The sequence below is a fragment of the Hermetia illucens genome, chromosome 2, assembly GCF_905115235.1.
Source record: "Hermetia illucens chromosome 2, iHerIll2.2.curated.20191125, whole genome shotgun sequence".
NCBI lineage: Eukaryota > Metazoa > Arthropoda > Insecta > Diptera > Stratiomyidae > Hermetia > Hermetia illucens.
Genome location: NC_051850.1, coordinates 104,021,966 through 104,044,248, shown reverse-complemented (window position 1 = coordinate 104,044,248; position 22,283 = coordinate 104,021,966). Strand labels below are relative to the sequence as shown.

The following is a 22,283-nucleotide window of genomic DNA, read 5'->3' as shown; positions in this document are numbered from 1 at the left end:
ATCTGATCTATGTTGCTGGGGTTTTTAACAATTTGCTTTAATTTGAGAAATAGTCAAGCTCAGCACAAGGCATGGCAATTCTTGCTGCCTGATACACAGAACAAAGCGTGATACCAACCCTGCGATAATAAAGCAACACTCCAGAGCCTATCTGAAAGTTTCTAAACCTCCTGAAGACAAGTATGGAAAATAAATTATGTGAAACACCGTTAATATTTTGAAATTGTTCGCATAGGTTATCCACATTATAGACCCGAAATTTCAACGCAAAGGCTTTGGCCAATCATTATTCCTCATGAATACCTGAGGGCAATGCTAAACTTTACGATTCTGGATTACTAGACTCAGAAATCATTCGCCGTTAACTTCTAGACAGGGAACCAATCATGGCACTATTCGTTGCTGATATTATTGTTTTAGGAATGCATGAAAGTGGCAAATATACTAAATAAATTAATTATTCATGCTAACACGCCTTTCGAGCCTATCAATAGTTGACCATTGAGGGAACTAGGCAAGTGAATTCCACTCACCATTCCTAATTCATTTATTATTATCTAATCACATTATAAGAATTCAATTTTGTTTTTCCAATCCGAATTTCGCCATTAATAACTCCATTTTCAGCAATAATCATTGATTACATCAATGAAAAAGCTTTAGCTCTTTCATACTTCCGTTTCAAGACAGAATGCGAAGCATGTGGCTACACATGGCATTAATCATTACAAATAACCTCCTTAAGATAGGGAGTTGGTCCTATTGCATAATGAGGATGGGAAAGGACTTAAAAAGTCATGTTCGTCGGAGCAAATCATTGGATAAGAAGAATAAATTGTGGGATATTGAAGAGAACGAAAAGATTGCGTCTACAGTCCAACACTGTCAAGGCTACTTGAGTTTTGAATCTCAAGTGCCCTCACGCATAAATAATGGTAAAAGTAGTATGGCAGATTCAGATCGATGGAGAGTAAGATTCACCTAAACGCAGAAATCTTACACAATGTGTACACGAGCGGAAAGCAAAATAGAATTTAGGCGTTAAGTCAAAGTTCAATTTAAGCCTTAAGTTAAGGATTTAGAAACGATAGAAGGAAAATTTCTTGCCAAAATTTAACCATGAAAAACAGGCTATATATGTGCATATGTATAATGAATCGTTACATACAAATCAATTGTTAGCTTGAAGGACTCATGGTTCCTAGGATATATTATATGTGCGTATATATACCCCATCGCACCCCACAAAGAAACTAGGGAACATATTATTTACATAACATGGTTACCTCAAACGAAATTAAAGGAAGAAAATTTGAGGCAATGCACTCAGTCCAGTTCTCAGTAAATGAGGAGAATAAGGAAAAATATAAATAAAGTATAGTTGGTGTTATTCCACTATGTTAAATCCAACCTCGCGACAGGCCGGACAAGAAAACGCATTCATTTCAATCTAGTTCACAAACAAAGAGATCATGGCCAATTACAATATCAAGCCTCGGAAAAATACGTACTAAGGCCTCATTCATATCTTGTCGTTGAAAAATTAGTAAGGATTGTTGACGTATGGATGTCGTCGCAACTTAAGCAAACTAATCGGAGCCACGCAAATTCGTATCAACGGTCTCACCTCAGTAATTTTCTACGAGACAATATTACCTCAACACCTTTTAATACTGTCCTGTAAATCAAATCACCGTTGAAACAAGGCGAAGAGCACACAGGCCCGATGGTGTAGTCATGTAATCCACGTTGATGCCAGCTAACTAGCTGAGATGAGTCAGAACTTAGAAAGTTAATGGAAATGACAACAAGTCGGGAAACCGGAAGCTAATAGTGCGATTTACACCAAACTTGGCAGGATTATGCTATATATAATAGTATATGTTACTGCTTTAGTGGTGCTAGAATGAACTTGAGGGAGGTTTCGTATTTCGCAGCCTTGGCACCATACAGTGGCAGCCTCCTGATTTTTTCAGATTTTTCGGTTGGGTAGTTTCTGAGAATGGGTCCATAAAAGAAATGATAATGTTTGGCCCCATGCACTCCCCACAGTTTCAACAGATGACAAAACTAAAACCGGCATGGGAAGGTACTAGTCGAGACCTTTCATTTGATATCCCATCTGGCTATATTTGGTGCCCCCCTCTTTTGCATATATGGAGACCCCCTAAAGTTCGACCTAGAATGATATAATTCACAGTTTGCGTGAGCGTTCACAGTTTCTACCATTCCACCAAATTTGGTGTCAATCGCTACGACGGTTTTGGAGAAAATTGCGTGTAACAGGCAAAGATATATACCAAAGTCCACCAAAACAGAAACTAAAGGTTCATCCGATGATGCCTTAAAGCTCACATGTTCCATGAGTGGGATAGGTTTTTGTCTCAGAAGGATTTCAACATACGACCCGTCAAGCTGCAGGTGCCCCACTATGTCTCATCCCCCACCGTGATCATGACTTAGTTGGCAAGATGGCAGAACAAAATGTTGTTCATAGAACTGCATAGCCAGTGATCAAAGCATACTATTGATAAAAATAATCAATAGCGCAGCATTCCTATTTATACCGTCAAACCAGTCAGAGCACTTCGAGACGTACCAATACGCTGTGGCTGAAAGATAACAATGCATTCACCTTAATTTGACTGCCCACTGCCAGCTGCCGAAGTACGATTCAAATCCATCTGCGGCTAAGGATATACTGGTCATCGTTGATATGTTACGACGTACATAAATTGTGAGTGGTCTTATTTATGTCCTTCCTCACGTTACCTGATGGGTACATCGAATACTAAGTAATCTGTTCAGGATGGGGTTAATCGCATACAACGCAATAAGTTAGAATAAGGGTCGAAGTCAACGAAAAGAAATTCCGTCGTATAATTAGCGAAAAAAAGCATGATACATTCTGTTTGTCTGTACGTCTGTCCATCTGTCCGCCCTTCTGTTTGTCTGTCTCATGCATTTTTCTCGGAGACGGCTTTAGCGACTGATACCAAATTTGGTGGAAAAGTGGGAACTGTGAACGCTCACGCACGCAGTGAGTTACATAATTCCACGTCGAATTTGAACGGGGGTCCCTATTCATGCATAAGGTGGGCGTAAATTTTTTTTTCATAAAAAATAATCATGTGTATGTGCTTCTTTGCAAATTCAAGAATTTGAATGTCAATATCACTTGGAAGTAGATATTTTCACACAATATATGCTAGTTTTTAATGGGACAAATGTACACTCAAATATCTTTGTAAAAGAAACACACAAACCTTTCATACCTAAAGCGTCCAGCTTTCGGTTTCCCGACTTGTTTGCTAATATAATAATAATAATAATCGTTGGCGCAACAATCCATGTTGGATCAGGGCCTTGAAGTGTGTTAGAGCACTTCATTCAAGACCGTAACGGTACACTAGGAGGCATTGTGGTCAGCATTGCGCTCGCCCGAGATTATTACCCTGATTTAACTCAGGTACTCATTCACAGCTGAGTCGACTGGTATCCGACGTCAAATCACGATACAAATTCCACTGCCACCAGTGAGATTTGAACCGCGACCTTCCGTACGACAGCCTTGCGCTCTAAACACTCAGCTATCCGGACACCCCAGATGCATCCCAGATTTCATTTCCTTTAGACCACAGTGATCAGGAACTGAGAATAGCCCCATCGTATCCTAGGGTCTAGAAATAGAAAGTACCATTCAACGCCCTCGGTGTAACTTGTCTATCAATGTAGATTATGATAAGCCTACTATTTAACCGCGCGTCAATAATCCAGGTTATTGCCCTTAGGATTGCATACACATTAGCTTGAAAGACCGTTGCATATTGTCTCAAGGAAGAAAATCACTTCCCGTTTCTATTCGAAATGAAGACTCCTACTCCATACGCGGTTCTTTTTTGGAACACCGGCGTAGAAAACCTTAGTATTGCAGTATTTTCCTGCCAGGCTTTCTTCTAATTCATCCCAGTTTTCTCATACGTTTGAGGATAAAGATTTTACCAATTAGATGTGTGGGGAGGAAGTGGATTCAGTTCTCCTAACAACTCTTTCAATGGTCGTGTCCCTCACTTTCATTGCAAATTAACTCCTTGACAAATGAAATTAACTCTTTAGAAAGCCAAATTAACGCTTCAACAAATGAAAATAACTATGTTTCAAACCAAATTAACAATTTTTCAAGGCATTTTGACGATTTGCCGAGGGATAATAATGGTTTGTCAAATGTCACCTGTCCAAATTAAAAAATTATATTTTCTCTTTTCATTTTTAAAAATATTAAGCAAATATTGGTACATGTCACCACATTCGGTAGTTGCATCATCATATCCACAGCAATCTGATAGCCATACACCTGCAATTAGGTGTTGTTCTCGCGAATCATCTGCTAAGCCTTCGCATGGATGCCCCTTTATTTCTGATAAAGCTTTCTCAATGGGATTCAGCATGAATACGGGGTAAAAACAGAATCAAAAAGCCAGCAATATGTACTATTTCAGCGAATTCTCGACTTTTCTGAATTTTGGCGTTATCTATGGTAACCAATCCCCCTACTAGGATGTACAATTGATATTTCCGTATACCTCCAATTCAAAATATTCCTTTATATACGTACATATGTATTTCCAAACTCCAACTCCGACAATCATGGGAGTTCACTTTTTATGATGATGACGTTAAATTCACGTGAAATACACAATTTTGACCTTCTATAACTATGTTCATAATAGTGGCATTTTCATCAAACTTTCCAAAGTTATGCATTATATTATCACTAATAACATTGCCAAAGCTTGGGAGGGGGGTAAGGGAAGGTTTACGGGTAATTTTCTAAACAAGAGTAATATATTATTATTAACTTCATTTAAGTAGATACGAAGCGGAATATATTTTGGGGCACAGATTTCGTATAGATGCACCGTTGTGATTTTCTTCACATTTTTCGATTGGATGGGTTCTGAGAACGAAAGCTGTTACATTTTTTGGGGCACTCATTTTGAGCTCTTACTTCACTATGTTTTACCTGGTATCGAAAGTATAATCATTTTCGAAAAGTACTAATCTAGCCTTTCATTTGGTTGTACCCATCATCTCTATAAGGCAACCACCATCCAGTTTCCTCCCTTTTGTATATAATATCATTATGATTTTATTTGAAATTACTGAAAGGCCATGCCTGCGGCACCAACTTGCAATCACATCAACGGCGCGTAGCATACCCGCCATTCTGAGATCTAGCACAGCCGCGCCATTTGCATAAGCTTGAACGTGTATTAACAGGTTTTGTAGTTCATATAGTAGTAAGTCGATGAATATACTCCAAAGAAGTGGTGATAGCACACCTCTTTTGGAGCGGCCTTCCGTTGTTCCTATTGTCAAATAGTGATTGACACCCATTTCAGTACCCAGTAATCTCTATATTAGCATAGTTTCATCGACACTATGCTCTCTGGTGGTATCACAAAGTTTCTGGGAAAACACAAAGTCAACCTATGTGCAGTTTGTTTCGGAATGATTGCTCGAAACCTATCCGCTTTACCTAAGAAAAAGTCTAAATTAAAGATTCTGGTCAAAGAGTGAAACCATGTCAATCATAATATAAACGCGTAAGATACTCCTCCAACTAAAGTCGGCGATGAATACCATGAAAACGCTCGTGGTATCGACAAAGATCACCAATTATTCTGCACTGCATATTTCACTACGCTGGAGGAGTTTAAAATCTGGATTGGACATCTCAGATGAAAAAAGCAGTAGGACGTACTTTATTATTCGTTAATGTTTTAACTGAAATTTGTAGATGAGGACTGAACGTCTTGAAATGAAAAATGGAAATCTGCTAAGATTCAACTTAGTCCTCTCATTCCTCAGGGAAAATGCAAATTCGAGCTATTAAGAAAAGTTAATAACCTTACATTACTCTTATCTATACATAATAATCTTTTTCCGAGGTTCATGTTGCATTGAGATTCCTTCTAATGAGAGGTAAATATGGAAATCCATTATTTCTGTTTGAAAAGAAATCTCAAAAGTGCCAAAACAGGACAAGCGACTTAATATTGCCGATTGACGATTGACGATTGACGATTGAATTAAAAACAGTTGTAAAGTTGTATTGCCGTTACGGAGTCGAGGTAAAAAAGTGAAAGGAGCGAAAATTCTAATTCATTTAAAGGAAACAGGATTAACACGAACACATTGTGGGAAAGGTAAATGTGGCTACATGATAATAAAGTTAAGCTAGAATAGCGAGAAGGAGACTGTGAAAATCAAAATTGGAAATACTTTCCTCAGAAGGAAAAACAACAAAAGAACAAAAAATTTCTGGTTTCCTATTTGCAGAAAAAGGTAAAAAGCGCAAGGTCAAAGAGATATGAGGAACGAGGGACAATGGCCAATATAATATCACTAGAGGGAGGACAACTCTGACGGACGAGTTAAGCAACCGCGAAAGACTATAATCGTAGAATAAAGGAAATCGCGGAAAAACGGCCCCATTTGAACAAAAAACAAATCGGAATACCGGAAGCTGCCGCATTGGGTATAAAAGTTTTGTGTTCATCTTATGTGAGAAACTTTCTACGAACACTTTTCCATTCGTATATGGCTAAAAACCCAAAATATTCATTCATATTTTTTTTCAAACTAGAAAGTACGCTCACGCTAAACAATCAAACTTTGCCTATTACCGAATACTGTATTCTATATACATGTATCGTACATAAAAGCATACGTATGTACACATAAAATACGTATATTGAATACCGTTTGTTTAATGTACAAATATATTTAGTTGAATTAGGCACTACCTCAAAGCTTCATTTCCATATATTATACATATAGACACATACATATGTATGTCTGTTTGGACCAATTGATATTTATATATAAGATTAAAAAACTAAAACGAAATGTTTCCCTGCGACATCTCATTCAAGTGAGCCTACTTTGTTGAGGTATTGGCGAATTGGTATGTTATTATGACGTCATACACATTTTAGAATGCACGAAATTCACACAAAATGTAAAGGTTTCACCTCCTATAACTTCGTTGGTAATAGTTGGATTTCCTTCAAACTTCCTAAAGTTATGCCTTATGCTACATTTTATGCAAGTGCCAAATGGCTGGCTAAATTTCTAAAATATACTAATATACTATTATTAACTTTATTTGTGCAGATGTCGAGACGGGATGTATTTTGAGGCCTAGATTTCGTTTAGATACGCCACTGTGATTTTTTCAGATTTTTCGGTAGGATAGGTTCTGAAAACGAGACCTGTTACACTTTCTATGGGTCATATTTTGAGCCCTCATTCCCCTACATTTCACCCGATATCAAATATGGGTCCAGTTTCGACAGGTACTAATTTCTTTAATTTCATACCTCACATTGCAACATTCTGTGGAAAAAAACGTTGTACCCTCCATTCACATTTATGAGGAGCCCCCTTAAACTTAACACAAAATGGCGCCACTAGCTGTACGCAAAAGGAACAACAGACCACACGCTTTCACCAATTTTCATAACAAGCGGTCAAGCCATTTCTCTTGGGCAAATGCGGCGGGTGTCGTATTTGTGAGAAGCAAAGGTATGAAAGTAATAGCACACTAGCCAGAGAAGTTTTAATATTAATACGTGGGGTTTGGCAGAAGTAAAACTAGAGACTCCCAACCTGAGTAGTCAATTTGCTTTCGTCAACGCAGCCAGACTAGAAGTCATTTAAGAGGGTCATCCCGTGTGAAGGCCGTTTTTGGCTTTTTACAGAATTTTTTTATGAAGAACTGGATGAAGATACAAATATAAGTTTTTCACCATAGATTTATTAATATCTTGAGCGTGCATAATAATTTTTCCAGACCGATCACACAGTTGGTTATTAAAATACAGAGCAATTTATACACCCACCTCCAGAAAAGGGGTTTTTCTGCTGCCACGCTAGAGGACGCTAAAATCATCTTAAAGAAAAAAAGTAAACGGCATTTTAACGTAGAGACTTAACTACAGTCTGCAAACTATGATTATTAAAAAATATTAAAAGCTAAATTTTTGGTGCCTTGTTAAACTTTTTTTTGTAAATTTTGGTGTTGAATCGGAATTATCCTAGTTTGCGGACCGTAGAAATATGTTCTGAATAAGTCCTGAAAATTTCAAACAATTTCGTTGGATAGATTTTGGGCTATGATGGCAGCTGATTTCCAACATGCAGATTCTAGAAAAACGCATTTAAAAAGAAGGATGCGATTTTTAGCCATAAAATCTCAACTGACTATTAATCTGCTATACCTAGCCCATAAACCTTAGGTTTCTTCAAAAAACACATGTACAACCTTGGCTTCAATTTTCGTCCTTTTGGCGAAGTCATTCGAACATCATTCGGAATGATAAATATGCACTTTAGTACGGCGATCGACATAAATCTGGCATGTGACTTATCACGTGTTTAGCACTATAATTTCCAAACGACCCCGAATATCAAAAAATCCCTTTGCTCATATATTCTACACTATATCTAGATATAATTGACATACGGGATGACCCCATAAATCACGATGACATATACTAATATAGCAGCTCTTCCCAGAGCATAACGGAAATCAAACACAGAACTCCGCCATGCTGTTAACATAGTATGCTGGTCCCAAGCCCAGGTAAAGGAGGAGGGTTTGAGGCAACATACTCTGTACTACCCTCAGTAAAACAAAAATAAAATGCTGAGATCAGGGAAAGAGATAAATAGAGTATAGTTGGAGTTATTCTACTATGCTAAATCCTACCTGATCTCTCTTGGTGACAGGCCCGCGACAGGTCGACCAAGAAAATGCATAGAATGTCGTTACAAACATGATGATCAGATTGAGTCACAAGCCTCGGAGAAATACTAGGGCGTCCACCTCAGTCGACGCGGCAGGACGGGTCCCGGTCCTGTCGAGAAATGGACAAGGGTTCTTGACGCATGGACGGCGTCAGGACGTAAGCAAGTTAGTCCGCACACAACGAACAAAACAAATACGTGTCTGCACGCTAAATGTTGGTACCCTAACTGGAAAGACGGAGGGACTCGCAAGAACCCTTCGGAAAAGGTGCATTGACATCTGCGCTCTGCAAGAAACCCGATGGTCTGGTGCCAAAAGCTGCGACATTGAACGCGAATGGGGTAAAAATGGCTACAAACTTCTTATTTTGGTAACCCACACACTCAATATGGTGTTGGCATTGCCATCTCAGAGGGTTTCCGTGATGCCATTAAAGAAGTCGAACGATTTGATGATCGGCTGATGAAGCCCATTATATCAGCTGATCGCACTATTCACTTCTTCACCGCGTATGCACCACAGACAGGTCGACCTGCTGCCGAGAAAGATGCCTTCTGGCAACTTCTCGATGAAAAGACTTGTCACGTGTCTGCTGACGATTACATAATCATTGCTGGCGACCTTAATAGTCATGTGGGTGAAAAGGCAGACGGTAAGAGGTGCCATAGGGGAAAGGGGTTCGGAGCGCGCAATGAAGGTGGCGAGCGTACAATCGATTTTGCGGACACCCATGACCTTGTACTTACGATTACATGGTTCATCAAACGATTGTCTCATCTTCCCACATTTTATAGTGGGAACAATAAAACGCAAATCGACTATATTCTCATAAGACGCCAACATTTTACCACTGTCACTGATTCAAGTCGTTCCCTATGAGACCATCGCACCTCAACATCGGCCGTTGATTGCCGTCCTGCGAATTAAGCCACCGATAAAACACCGTGAGGAACGCACTGGCCCGCCACGCATTAAATGGTGGCGATTTGGTGAGAAGAAAGAAGAAACGGTTTCACTCATACAATTGCCAACCATTACGAATGTGGAAGAATCATGGAACCAAATGAAAGACACGATCCACAAAGCGACCTCTGCAACCGTCGGGGTCACCAAGCAGGGTAAGCGGTACATCAACCGAGATACTTGGCTTTGGAATGATGATGTTGAAATGAAGGTCCGTGAAAAGAAACGCCTCTACCACAAATTTCTCGACGATAAAACGGCTCCTAATTGCAAATTTATAAGAATGCCAACCGGGAAGCAAAGAAAGCAGTCGCTGTCACCCGAGCGAACCATTTCAAAAATCTTTACGATAAACTGGACACTCGGGATGGCGAGAGAGATCTGTATCGACTTGCCAAAAGCCGTGATGAACGCACACAGCATATCGAACACTTCTGCTGTGTTAATGACAAGAACGGTACTTTGCTTACCAACCGTCGAGGCGCCGATGGCGAGAATACTTCGAGCAGATTTCAAATGAAGAATTTGCTCATCTTCCACTTCCACAATCATTGCCGACATTTGGAGCAGTTCCACCAGTCAGCGCAACTGAAGTCGAGGAGGCAATAAAACAAATGAAATCGGGGAAAGCAACAGGACCTGACGACATCGCATCCGAGCTCTGAAAAGCGAAGAGCTGGGACCCAACACTGTGGAGGAAGAAGGTACCACTGTTCCAATATGGAAAAAGAAAGGTAGCCCAGCAGAATGTTCAAATTACCGTCCGATCCAGTTACTTTCCCATACCATGAAGATATTTGAACGCATTTTTGACAACCGTATTCGCGAAATCGTTGAAATAACCGTGAATCAAGCCGGATTTGTCAAGAACTGCGGAACTACTGACGCAATACACGCTGCGCGGTTACTCATGGAGAAACACCGTGAGAAGCATCGCCCTCTTTACATTGCCTTTCTGGATCTAGAGAAAGCGTTTGACCGTGTACCACACGAACTCATCTGGTATGCTTTACGACAACACTTCGTGCCAGAAGAACTCGTGCGATGGGTTCAATTGCTCCACCACAATCCGAAAAGTAAGGTTCGAAGTATGGCGGGTGTATCAAAACCGCTTCGTATCTCTGTTGGAGTTCATCAAGGAAGTGCCCTCTCACCACTCCTCTTTGTCCTTGTTATGGACACCGTCACACGGGATATCCAACGTCCAGCGCCCTACACACTGCTTTATGCAGATGATGTTTTCCTAGCATCTCATAGCAAAAATGATCTCGAGCAACTTGTTCAAAAATGGAATGATCGCCTCATGCAACACGGTCTCAGATTGAATTTAAACAAAACTGAATTTTTGACGACCGATCCCCATGAAACAGGCACAATCACTGTCAGCGGCAGTGATCTGCCCAGAACTGAGCGATTTAAATACCTCGGGTCAACGCTATCAGCCAATGGAGAGCTGCATTATGAAATTGCTTCACGCATTAACGCAACCTGGATGAAGTGGCGTTCCACAACTGGTGTCCTTTGTGATCGACGTATCAACGAACGTCTCAAATCTAAAATTTACCGCAATGTCGTCCGTCCAGTCGCTCTCTATGGTTCTGAGTGTTGGCCGACCATAAAAGACAATGAACGGTGTCTTGCGGTAATGGAGACGAAGATGCTACGTTGGACTAGTGGCGTCACACGCTTAGATCACATCCGAAATGAGGATATCCGCGATCGTTATTGAGTTGCACCGATCGTGGAAAAGTTGCGAAAGAGGCGTCTTCGATGGTATGGTCTCGCAATTCGCGCAAACGAGAATTCACTTGCCAAGATTGGTCTGAACATCGAAGTCGATGGTAAACGACCAAAAGGCAGACCTAAGCAACGGTGGCTTGATACGCTGGATGGGGATTTGAAAGCCTCGAGATTGCACCCAGATCAGGCATTCGATAGAGCCAAATGGCGAAGCCGATCACGACGAGCCGACCACGCTTGTGAACGGGACAAAGGCTGAAGAAAAAGAAGAACGGAAATCAAATACAGTCTGATTAATTTCGTAAAAGGAATGAAATTACATCAATTCAAAACCCATAGAAGTTGCGATCCCTGAGAGATGCAAAGAGTGCATTGACCGAATTAAGAACGCATACGGTCATCTAGATCATGTTTCGCAGTTAAGACCAGAATCTACCCCCAGCATCCTGTCCAATGTCAAGCGGACTTGGTATTATTTTTGACTTTTAAAGCCACCAAACGGTAGCCAATAGGTGCTACACTTATACACTCCTTACCATTTTCGCCTGTTGTGTTGTCTTCTGTGTCTTATCTTCAGTACTTAACCTTTATTGGCTATTTTACTTCAGACATTCAATATGTGTCCGGTAAAACAATTCAGCCCCTGATACCTTGTCCCGGATCTCTGAGATCAACATTCCAACCCCAGTTGATTTTCCGAGAATCGCTGCAGCCGAGAAGGGTTCTTCAAAGCCTGCAGTCGGAGTCGAAATACAAGTTTAAGGAATCCCCATCTTCGGTTGACCTTCCTCTATCTATCTACGAAATCTCCGAAAAGGGACCCATATAAGGTCGCTTTTTGTTTTGCTTGGCCTCCGTACAGCCGCCCGCAAAAAAGGTTTTGCTCGCAGCCCTGCTGATGCTGGTGTACGCGGCCGATGAAAAAGCGGGACTATACCTAGTCTAGTAGAAGCTCGGAAACCGGAACCTTCTCGTTTAAAACTCGATTCATCGATCGACAAGTCAATTGTTTATACCCAATCTTCAACATAAACAATATAACATCGTTGTCCGCTGACAAATTAAAAAATGTTCCTGTATCTAAATAGCGTTCACTTAAATGCAAGCAGTGGCATTGGGATTTACATCGTGATTTTACGTCGGATACCAGTCGACTCAGCTGTGAATAAGTACCTAAGTCAAATCAGGGTAATAATCTCGGGCGAGCGCAATGCTGACCACATTGCCTCCTACAGTATACTGTAGTGTACCGTTTCGCTCTTAAATGAAGTGCTCTAACACACTTCAAGGCCCTGATCCAATATGGATTGTTGCGCCAACGATTATTATTATTAATATAATTATATAGTTAAAAAAGCCCACGGACCCTCTTCCCGCCCAACCGGACCGAGGGGCGACCAACCTAAGGATGGGATGAAGGCAACATCCAAAGGCCCACATCACAGCGATGATGCGTTTTAACGCAAAGTGTGTGCGACCATGCGAAAATGTATTGCTACATCCCGATTGTCGCAAACACTTCTGCCAATGACGCGGTGGTTCTACACTAGAGAGACATGGATCTTATTTCGAAGACAGTGCGGATCAAGACTGAAACCCATCAGGTCAGATTGTCAGATATATATATATATATACTATGGCGTACCAGGTTTACCCTCACCTGAGTTGCAAACGTAGAGCTGCATGCGACCAGGCGCGTGTCATGGGTTGCGGATAATGACATGACCCACCGGGTCAGCTACGAATATCGCAAGTTAATCTTGTAAATAAGTAGCCGCGGGCAAGCAGAACGTTTCCCTTTGTGCTCGTCCTCCCTTACTGATTCTTCCCGTTCAGGGGGAGTAAACCTCCTTAACAAATCCGTAATCCGGGGTGAAGGGATCGACGCGCCTATCGGATGAATTGCAGTGACGTTACACTGTATTTCAGCGGCTCCCCTCCAAATACCTTCCCTACCTTTGGAGGTAACCATGGGGCATTGCAACATTGGGGCTCTGTTGCAGGGCTGACTGGTTCCCCATTACTCGTGGGAATAAAATTGGGGACTTTGGTTTAAATTTTTTAAATGGGACCCCAGGGACACGAAGACAGTACCCAACACGGTTAAGGGTCGTTCAACAACATCAGAGCGGCTCTTCGCCCTTGGATGTTTTGGCGGTTATGCCGTCAACCACCAGGGACGGGAGACCTAGGCGTCGTATGGTTTGGACGAACCAACTCAACGAATTTATCGTCCGCGCCTATTACCGTGTCACGGATTTGGAACGGAATCCATCAGGGTACAGACATCGACTACATGACGCGTTCATAACCCGATTTCCGGAGCTAAGTCATGTTCCGGAACAGAACGTCGTCAACCAGTACCGAGTGATCGTGAATAACAACCGAGTTGCTTTACCAACTAGGCAACAAATCTTCCAAGAGGTTTCAGTTGAGCTCGGGCTGGAGTCATCAAATTACCGGACTAGTCAAAGGAGTAACACAAGTACTCCACCTGTAAGGCACTCCATGAATCCAGTAGTCAGGAGAAGCTTAGTAACTGGGGATGTCGACCCAATTTATAATGAGGCTTTGACCGCATTTCAGGTCGCATTCACAGAGTATGCTGAGATTCTCCCAGACGCTAGGCCAAAGATCCCAAAACTGAAGTTTACTTCGGCAACTACTAACATCATTGCTGCCGTTGACAGAATTTTGGCTGATGGTTTGGCTAACGAGATTACTGCTACAGAGGTTCACAGCCTGATCTACGTTGCAGCTGCCACGGTTATTCGTCTCCATAACCAACATCTTAGAGCGAATAACAGAGGTATGCGCAGAAGGACTTTACCGTTCTGGGTGTTTCGTCTCAACAAAAGAGTCGAAAAGTTGAGAAAGGAGATTGGTCGTGTGACGCAAGCACTCCTTGGAAATCCATCACCAAGAGTGCACAGATGCGTTGCGAACATCATTGGAAACTACCATCTGTCCAATGATATGCCAATCGAAGAAATCCTCGAGGTGCTGAAGCAGAAACTTGCGGTATGCTCCAATCGCATCCGTAGGTATCAGAAAAGCTTTCAGCGAAGGACAGACAACACCTTGTTCTTCCAGAACCAACGAGGATTCTACAAAAAACTCATCAACTCAGGTAGGGAAAGTAACCTCAATCTGGATCAGGCAGAAGACTTCTAAAGAAGTGTTTGGAGCGAATCCAGTCGTTGCAATTTAGAAGCAGCGTGGCTCCCACACCTTATGCGTTCATGCGAGACCCTCCCCGAAATGACCATGCCTGACGTAACTGAAGTCGACGTTAAAGCAGTCCTTGACAAGGCAGGTAACTGGAAGGCTCCAGGAGTTGACAAGATTCACAACTTCTGGCTGAAGCGGTTCAAGAGCACTCACAGGATATTGGCAAATCAATTTAATCAGATGATTGCCGATCCTGATTTAGTTCCACCATTTTTCACCAAGGGGATAACTTTCCTCATCCCCAAGGAACAGGGTGTCTCTTGCCCTTCAAAATGTCGACCAATTACTTGTCTTCCTACCATCTACAAGGTCTTCACTTCAGTTCTGTGCGCGAACATCTCAAAACATCTTGATGTTCATAAATTGATAGCTGAGGAGCAAAAAGGATGCGCAAAAGGCTCCCGAGGCTGCAAAGAACAGCTTATAATCGATACGGTAGCTGTAAAGCAGGCTGTCCACCAAAAACGAAATATCTCGACAGCCTACATCGATTATAAATCAGCCTTTGACTCCATATCACATTCGTGGTTACTACAAGTGTTACGCTTGTATAAAATCAACCCGAATGTTGTTCTTCTACTGAGAACAGTAATGAAGAATTGGAGCACGAAGCTATCGGTATCTTCGCAAACATCAGGAGAGATACCAATCAGGCGTGGCATTTTCCAAGGCGACTCTCTAAGCCCACTGTGGTTTTGTTTGGCTTTGAATCCACTATCCCATCTTATGCATGAAAGCAAATACGGGTTCCAAGTCAAGCATGGCATATTGTCGAAATGTACATTAAGCCATTTAATGTACATTGCCGACATCAAACTGTATGCCAAAGACGAGAACCAACTTCGCTCCTTGCTGGACATCATCATCCAGTTCAGCAGGGATATCGGCATGCAGTTGGGTTTGGAAAAATGTCGCATAAAAACGATTGTTCGGGGAAAACACACCGACAACGAAGGATAAAGCCAAAATAACATCCAAATTGAAGGTATGGATTCGGACGACGTCTACAAATACCTCGGCATATTGCAAGCAACAACACCTGCTGTGGCAATAATTAAATCTAAGTTGCTGGGGGAATTTGAACGGCGTCTGGATCTTGTCCTTAAAACTGAGCTGTACGGGAAAAATAAGATCATGGCAATCAATACCTTCGCCATTCCCGTCCTTCTATACACTTTGGGTGTGATACAGTGGAGTAATACCGATTTAGAATCTGTCAATAGACGGGTAAGGGTAGTTCTTGCAAACAACAACATGCATAATAGAGCTTCCGAAAAATTGAGGATCACTATCCCACGTCATCAGGGAGGAAGGGGGGTACTTGATTTAAAAACGTTGCACTACAATCAAGTGCACTCTCTTCGTGAGTTTTCTATGAGAAACAATCCTCTAGCCAAATACATCAGGCTACCGTCATGGCAGATAATAAATTATCTCCTTTGAACTTGAGAAGCAGAGAATGGGATCCCATGTCGAATGTTACTTCAGTCCAACAGAAGATCGACATGTGGAAAGAGAAACCCATTCACAGAGGAAATATAAAAAATTTGTTGTTGTCAGGCATTGACATCGAAGCCTCCAACAAATGGTTGACAAATGGTGTACTTTTCTATGAGACCGAAGCATTCCCAACTTCAATTTAGGATGCTTCGCTCCCAACAAAATATTATAAACGGTACATTCTTCACGACTCCTCAATCACCAACTCCAGTTGTAGTTTATGCAACTGTGAAGAGGAGACCATCCACCACATAACATCTGCGTGCAGGATGTTGAGCGGTACCGAGTACACCAATCGTCATAACTCCGTCTGCAAGATTCTCCATCAAAACCTTGCGTTGAAGTATAACTTAGTGGCAACCTACCATCCTTACTATAAGTATACTCCGCAGAGAATCTTGGAAAATGATCGGGTCAAACTACTGTGGGATCACACTATTACCACCGACCACAGTGTTAATCATAACAGACCCGATCTAGTTCTGCTTCTGAAGGAAGAACGAGCGTGCTTTATAATCGATGTAGCCGTACCGTTGGACCGGAACACTGTTGAAAAACAGCACGAAAAAATCCGGAACTACGGCCCCTTGGCAGACGATATGAAGCAGACCTGGAGACTACAAAAGATCGAAGTAGTCCCAGTAGTAATTTCAGCAACGGGATTAGTCCCGCAGAATTTACATAAAGCGCTGAAAACGCTCGATCTTAGGGCTGGACTATACATGGAGATGCAAAAAGCGGTTATCCTTGCAACCTGTGCTATAGTCCGAAGAGTCCTGTCCGGTAACAATCTGACCTAATGGGTTTCAGTCTTGACCCGCACTGTCTTCGATATACGATCCATGTCTCTGTAGTGTAGAACCTCCGCGTCATTGGCTGAAGTGTTTGCGACAATCGGGATGTAGTAATACATTTTCGCATGGTCGCACACACTTTGCGTTAAAACGCATCATCGCTGCGATGCGGGCCTTTGGATGTTGCCTTCAGCCCATCCTTAGGTTGGTCGCCCCTCGGTCCGGTTGGGCGGGAAGAGGGTCCGTGGGCTTTTTTAACTATATATATATAATTGTAAAAATTAATTAAAAGCAAATGCCACATTATATAGCTGCTCTGTAAAACCATAGTACGAAGTGGTATGAAGTTTAAGGCGCGAGCCCCGGTAAAGGGGTTTACCAAATTTCTTTTCCAGAAATATGGTCATATGGGATACCAAAGCTTTCAATATGGGTTAAAAGAAGAATTCAGAACATGCTGACGATGAAAGGCAACAGATTTTATTTTCAAAAACTACCCAAGCAAAAATACGTCTTATCCCGATATCTGCTCAAATAGAATTAATAACACTATAGCAGCGCACGTACTTTTTGAATTTACCTTTGGTTAACCTGAAAAGTAGAAATTTCGTATTCTACCTCAAGTGCGCAGCTTCCGGTTTCCGTCTTGTTTTGTTAAATGCCGGATGCTTATGCTAATGGAAAGCATTTTACCTTTAATATAATTTTGGATAGGAATTACATTTTCCCCTTGAAAGTGTTATTCAGAATAAAAGCACCGCAGATTCGAATTGGGGCTTATCAAAGCATTACTTTCCATGATTCAAATGAAAATTTAATCATCCAAGATTGATATTATCACACTTTTTAGTAGCTTTTTAGATTTGTTGGGAAATAAGTTTTCATTCAAGCCAGCCGAATTACTCCTGGGCTATGTTTTCTGATTCCTCTTTTTCTGAGAGTTTCGCTGAAAAGTGGTTTGATTTGTGAAACTCGGAAAAGATTAATCCTTATCAAAATATTAGTTTCTATACATTATCGTCCCTAAAATATCATCAACCTCACTATATCCGTTAATTAATGGGTTCTCATCAGTGGTATTATAATAATCCAGTGCCTATGTGAATTTATATTGTCCTAGATATAAGGGAAAAGGTGACCTTCCTAGCATAATACCAATCTGGTCTGAATATCTTTTCCAGGAAGTTTCCCACAATAAAAACTTCCGTAACACCCACATAACATTTTGTCTGATTCCTACTCTGTTATATTAATACGAAGGGGAATGCGTTGATTGCTGAAATTCAAATTATAGGTTGAATTCAAATATTTGAACCACTGATTTGGAAAATTTTCAATTCAAACAAATTGGGGCTTCAAAAAGCGGCTAATCCGAACGTGGAGACGGGATTTCACACATTTAACGTATATTGGAAGTTTCATGCTAAAGAGTCAATTATCATATTTAGGTGGAAAAAGGGAATTATGAAAGGCAATGTTCAAACTTTACATCTGCGCCGTAAATACTGTTTCGTACGAAAATTATGTCGTCTTCAAATGGACAATATTTGAAGGGCAGTATTCGGGTTATATAAATTCATAAACAACGGTAAAACTTAAAAATTTCTGGAATATGCAAAGCTTTGGACATATGCGAAAACTTATTTGCATAAATATCAAAAAATAGGTAAATATAAAAAACAATATAATCCGTTTACGAGAAGAGCGTCCACTGCTTTTGAATGTGAGACATCTCAAAACATCAGTCAAAAAATCAAGGAAAGCCACGAACCATCCTTGAGCAAATATCTCATGCCTCCCTTAAAACACGAAGGGGTGCAAACCACAATTGCTAGTAAACATTCAATAGTAACTATTACAAAATCATCTAAGCACCACAAGCAGGTACTACCAAATATCATTCATTGAAAGCGTACACCGTCGTCTGGTGGTAAAGAATCAGTTCACGCTATTGCTACTCCCAGCCTCCTCTCTAACCCTAAAGCGGTTTTACTATATCAACATCGCAGATAGCTGGTTGCCAGGAAATTAATGCGAATCAATTTAGTATGATTTTACTGCTCAATTAGTATCTGATTTCCCACTCCGGCAAATGGTATGATTTCGGAAGCTGCATCACACGGACACCGGCACATCGAGGGGCACTTAGGTCTTATCAACTATTCGGACGCGTGCTCCATCAACTGATTAGAGCGTCGCAATCTGCACATATGGGACGCAATGCTCGAGTAACGTACCTTAGCATGAGTGTGTATTTGCTATTTTTAGTATTCTTCTTCCTCGCCAAGATAATCAACGCCAGAAAATTTCCAAATACTCCAATCACATAAAACAACAGCACAATAAAAAACGCAGCGGATACGGAATGCGCGATCGCACCATTAGCGACACCTTCGGGTCCGTATTTAACTGCACGCACGTCCGACACCGACGTCGGAATATCCGTGATTAGGGAATAATTAGGACTAGTCGGGTTCACGCTTGGACTAATGAGATTGCTGGCCTCCTCCATCTTCATTGTGTTCACTTTGGCGGCTCATCACTAACTGGCAAACCTGGGACATCTAAAGCCACTCTAGAGACGCTAGCCCGTAACCGTCATCATAACCAAACCATTCGCCGCCAATCTTGCGACAATTGGATTGATATTGAAACATCAAAACATCAACATCAGCCACGAATTCGAATCCGTCTCCGAGTTCACTTCCACATTTCCTCCGCACGAAGCTTGCTGTCTCCTCAGGGCACAATCGATTCGCCGCCTGAATTCTAAATTAATATTTGTAATATAGTCGAGTGACGTATGAGTATCTGTGACATCGCAACTGCTGTGTGAATCGGAGCCGGAGCATCTAGTGCTGGGCGTCATGTCATGGCGATGGATGGTCAAGCAACTCCCATAATGTGGCCCAAAACAAATGCTCGTTGTGCTGCCCCTGGAACCCGGTGGGAAATAGAAATACGTTTCGTCCACATGGAAGGATATTCAAAATGAACGCAACAGACATATCCGAACTTTCGTACGCTCGCCCAGGGCGAAAGGAGTAAACAGGAGTTGCAGACCAAGTGATAGCAGTTGATGGAAAAAGTTTGGAATGCTTCCCATTTGAGATAATTCGACCTTCTGTGAATGGAATCAAAACAAACTTAGGAAACACTTGCTTCTCCCCATGTTGTGGCAGCATTAGAATTGCATGGTCTTGGGAATAGGAAGGATGTGATGTTCAATAAATTCAGCCAAGTCCTAAATGAGCTGTTGACACCACTTGGCAATCAAACAAATCCTGAAGCCTGCTATTTACGAGCAACATCCCCAAAGTTATAATTCCGGCGGATTTTGAATATGATGCCCACTTCAATTTCACTTTATTGCTCTTCTCGTGACTCGAACCACATAAATTTCCTGTTATTCATCGCCAGCACCCATTAAAATCTTAAATTTGAACTTGACCGGATAAAAGATAAAAACAAGGTACATTTCACAACAATACCCCCCAACATCAAATTAATCATTTTATGATTAAATTTTCACAGTGAATAATACTATTGCATTCAGCTACTGAAAGAACCTGCCAATAAGTAAAGTTACTCATTTTAGTAAATTATGTTCAAAATAAAGTCGGGAAACTGGAAGCTGAACGCTTCAGGTATGAAAGGTTTTGTGTATTTCTTATACATTTAGTGGATATTCTGAGCCTTAGGCACTGCATAGCTTCATGATTTTTTTTCAGATTTTTCAGTTGAGTAGTTTATGAGAATCGTGTCGTTAAATAAGTGCTTATTTTTCAGCCGCCGTACTCCCCCCGTTCAAAATTCGCTTCGGAAAGTACTAATCGAGGCCTTTGTCTTGATAACCCACATGACCATACCCGTAGGAAAAAAATTACACCCTCTTCTGCTTGTAGGGTATATGGTTATATTCACCCCTTGCTGGGGTATGGCGCGTCAACCACACCTACGCGCTATCGCGTTACCTGAAATGCCCTTCAGCTCCACCCACGACTTCCCGAGGCCCCTGCACTCCTGCGCCCGTTCTGCGCCAAGTGTCCTTGGGGCAACCCACTCGTCGGCTATTTTAGAAGCCAGCAATGCAATTGTCGCCGGTTCTTAATGTGTGACCTACACACTGCCACTTCCACCTTCAGATGACAGTTCTTCGTTTCTAATAGTGTTAGACGTTCTCCAATAATACCTTACAGTTGGTTGTTGACGGAGGCTTGGAGCCTCCGAATGATACTTTCCATGTGCTACTACAGAAACAAATCGGGAAACCGGAAGGTCGGCGCTTCAGGTATGAAAGGTTTTGGTTGCTTCCTCTGAGAGTATATCTGAGTTCAGGACTGCCCCATTTGTACGTAGCCCGATATGTATATGCATTTAGCATGTCAGACTACTCACTTTAGTGTGAAATTGATATTTAGTTGCAGTAAATTTACACGGTAAAGTCAAATTTTAGGTACTTGGGGATAATATGCTTCATATTATATTCTATACTACTACCAACTTTAATAACTGTGGAATGTGGAAGGGGTGTTTTTACTCAATTTCCTCAAAAATATGGTAATATACTATTATTAACTTAATTGAAGCAGATATCGATATGGAAAGTATTTTGACGCCTCGACACCATATAGAGGAAGCTTCATGATTTTTTTCAAATTTTTCGGTTGGATAGTTTCTGAGAATGGGTCCGTTAAAGAAATCATCACTTTCCACCCCTCCCACTCCCCGTCTGTCTAACAAATCTCAAAACTATGACCAGCTTCGAAAAGTGCTGATCGAGACCTTTCATTTGATACCCGACATCAGTATATTCGGTGAAAAAAAATTTTACACTCCCCTTTTGCATGTATAAGGACTACCCTAAATCTCAACGTAGTAGGATATCACTCACTGCATGTCTAGGCCTTCTCACAAAATTTCATGTCAATCGGTATAGCCGTTTCTGAGAAAAATGCGTGTGACAGACAGACGAACAACCAGCGAAGAATATACGCATAGCGACCACCAGGCGATATATATTACAATTGAAAAGGGATCCAGAACAATAAATCTTCACCAGAAGAAACCAGGAACAGGTTGGTCATCATTGCAGGGAAACACCGAGTTTACTGGGACGGCCATAAAAAAAGCATCGCAGCTAACCCAATAGATATACCGAGCATGTGACGCTTCCATGCCAAGACGTGCACATTCTCGGAAGCGTAACCCTAACTACTGGTGGAAAGCTAAACAAAGTG

At 41.5% G+C, this 22,283-nt stretch overlaps 1 protein-coding gene across 3 annotated transcripts in view; it reads right to left on the bottom strand.

Annotated features, from left to right (window-relative positions):
* The window catches only part of LOC119648638 (thromboxane A2 receptor), a 206,426-nt gene extending 186,747 nt beyond the window's left edge, over nt 1-19,679 (bottom strand). For 2 of the 3 annotated variants that reach the window (XM_038050408.1, XM_038050409.1), the window contains exon 1: nt 19,281-19,679. In XM_038050408.1, coding sequence (XP_037906336.1) covers nt 19,281-19,561 — 281 coding nt within the window. In that variant the 5' untranslated portion in view covers nt 19,562-19,679. The remainder of the gene's footprint in view (nt 1-19,280) is intronic. The other variant, XM_038050407.1, reaches the window with a different exon arrangement.
* Between the last annotated feature and the right edge of the window lie 2,604 nt (nt 19,680-22,283).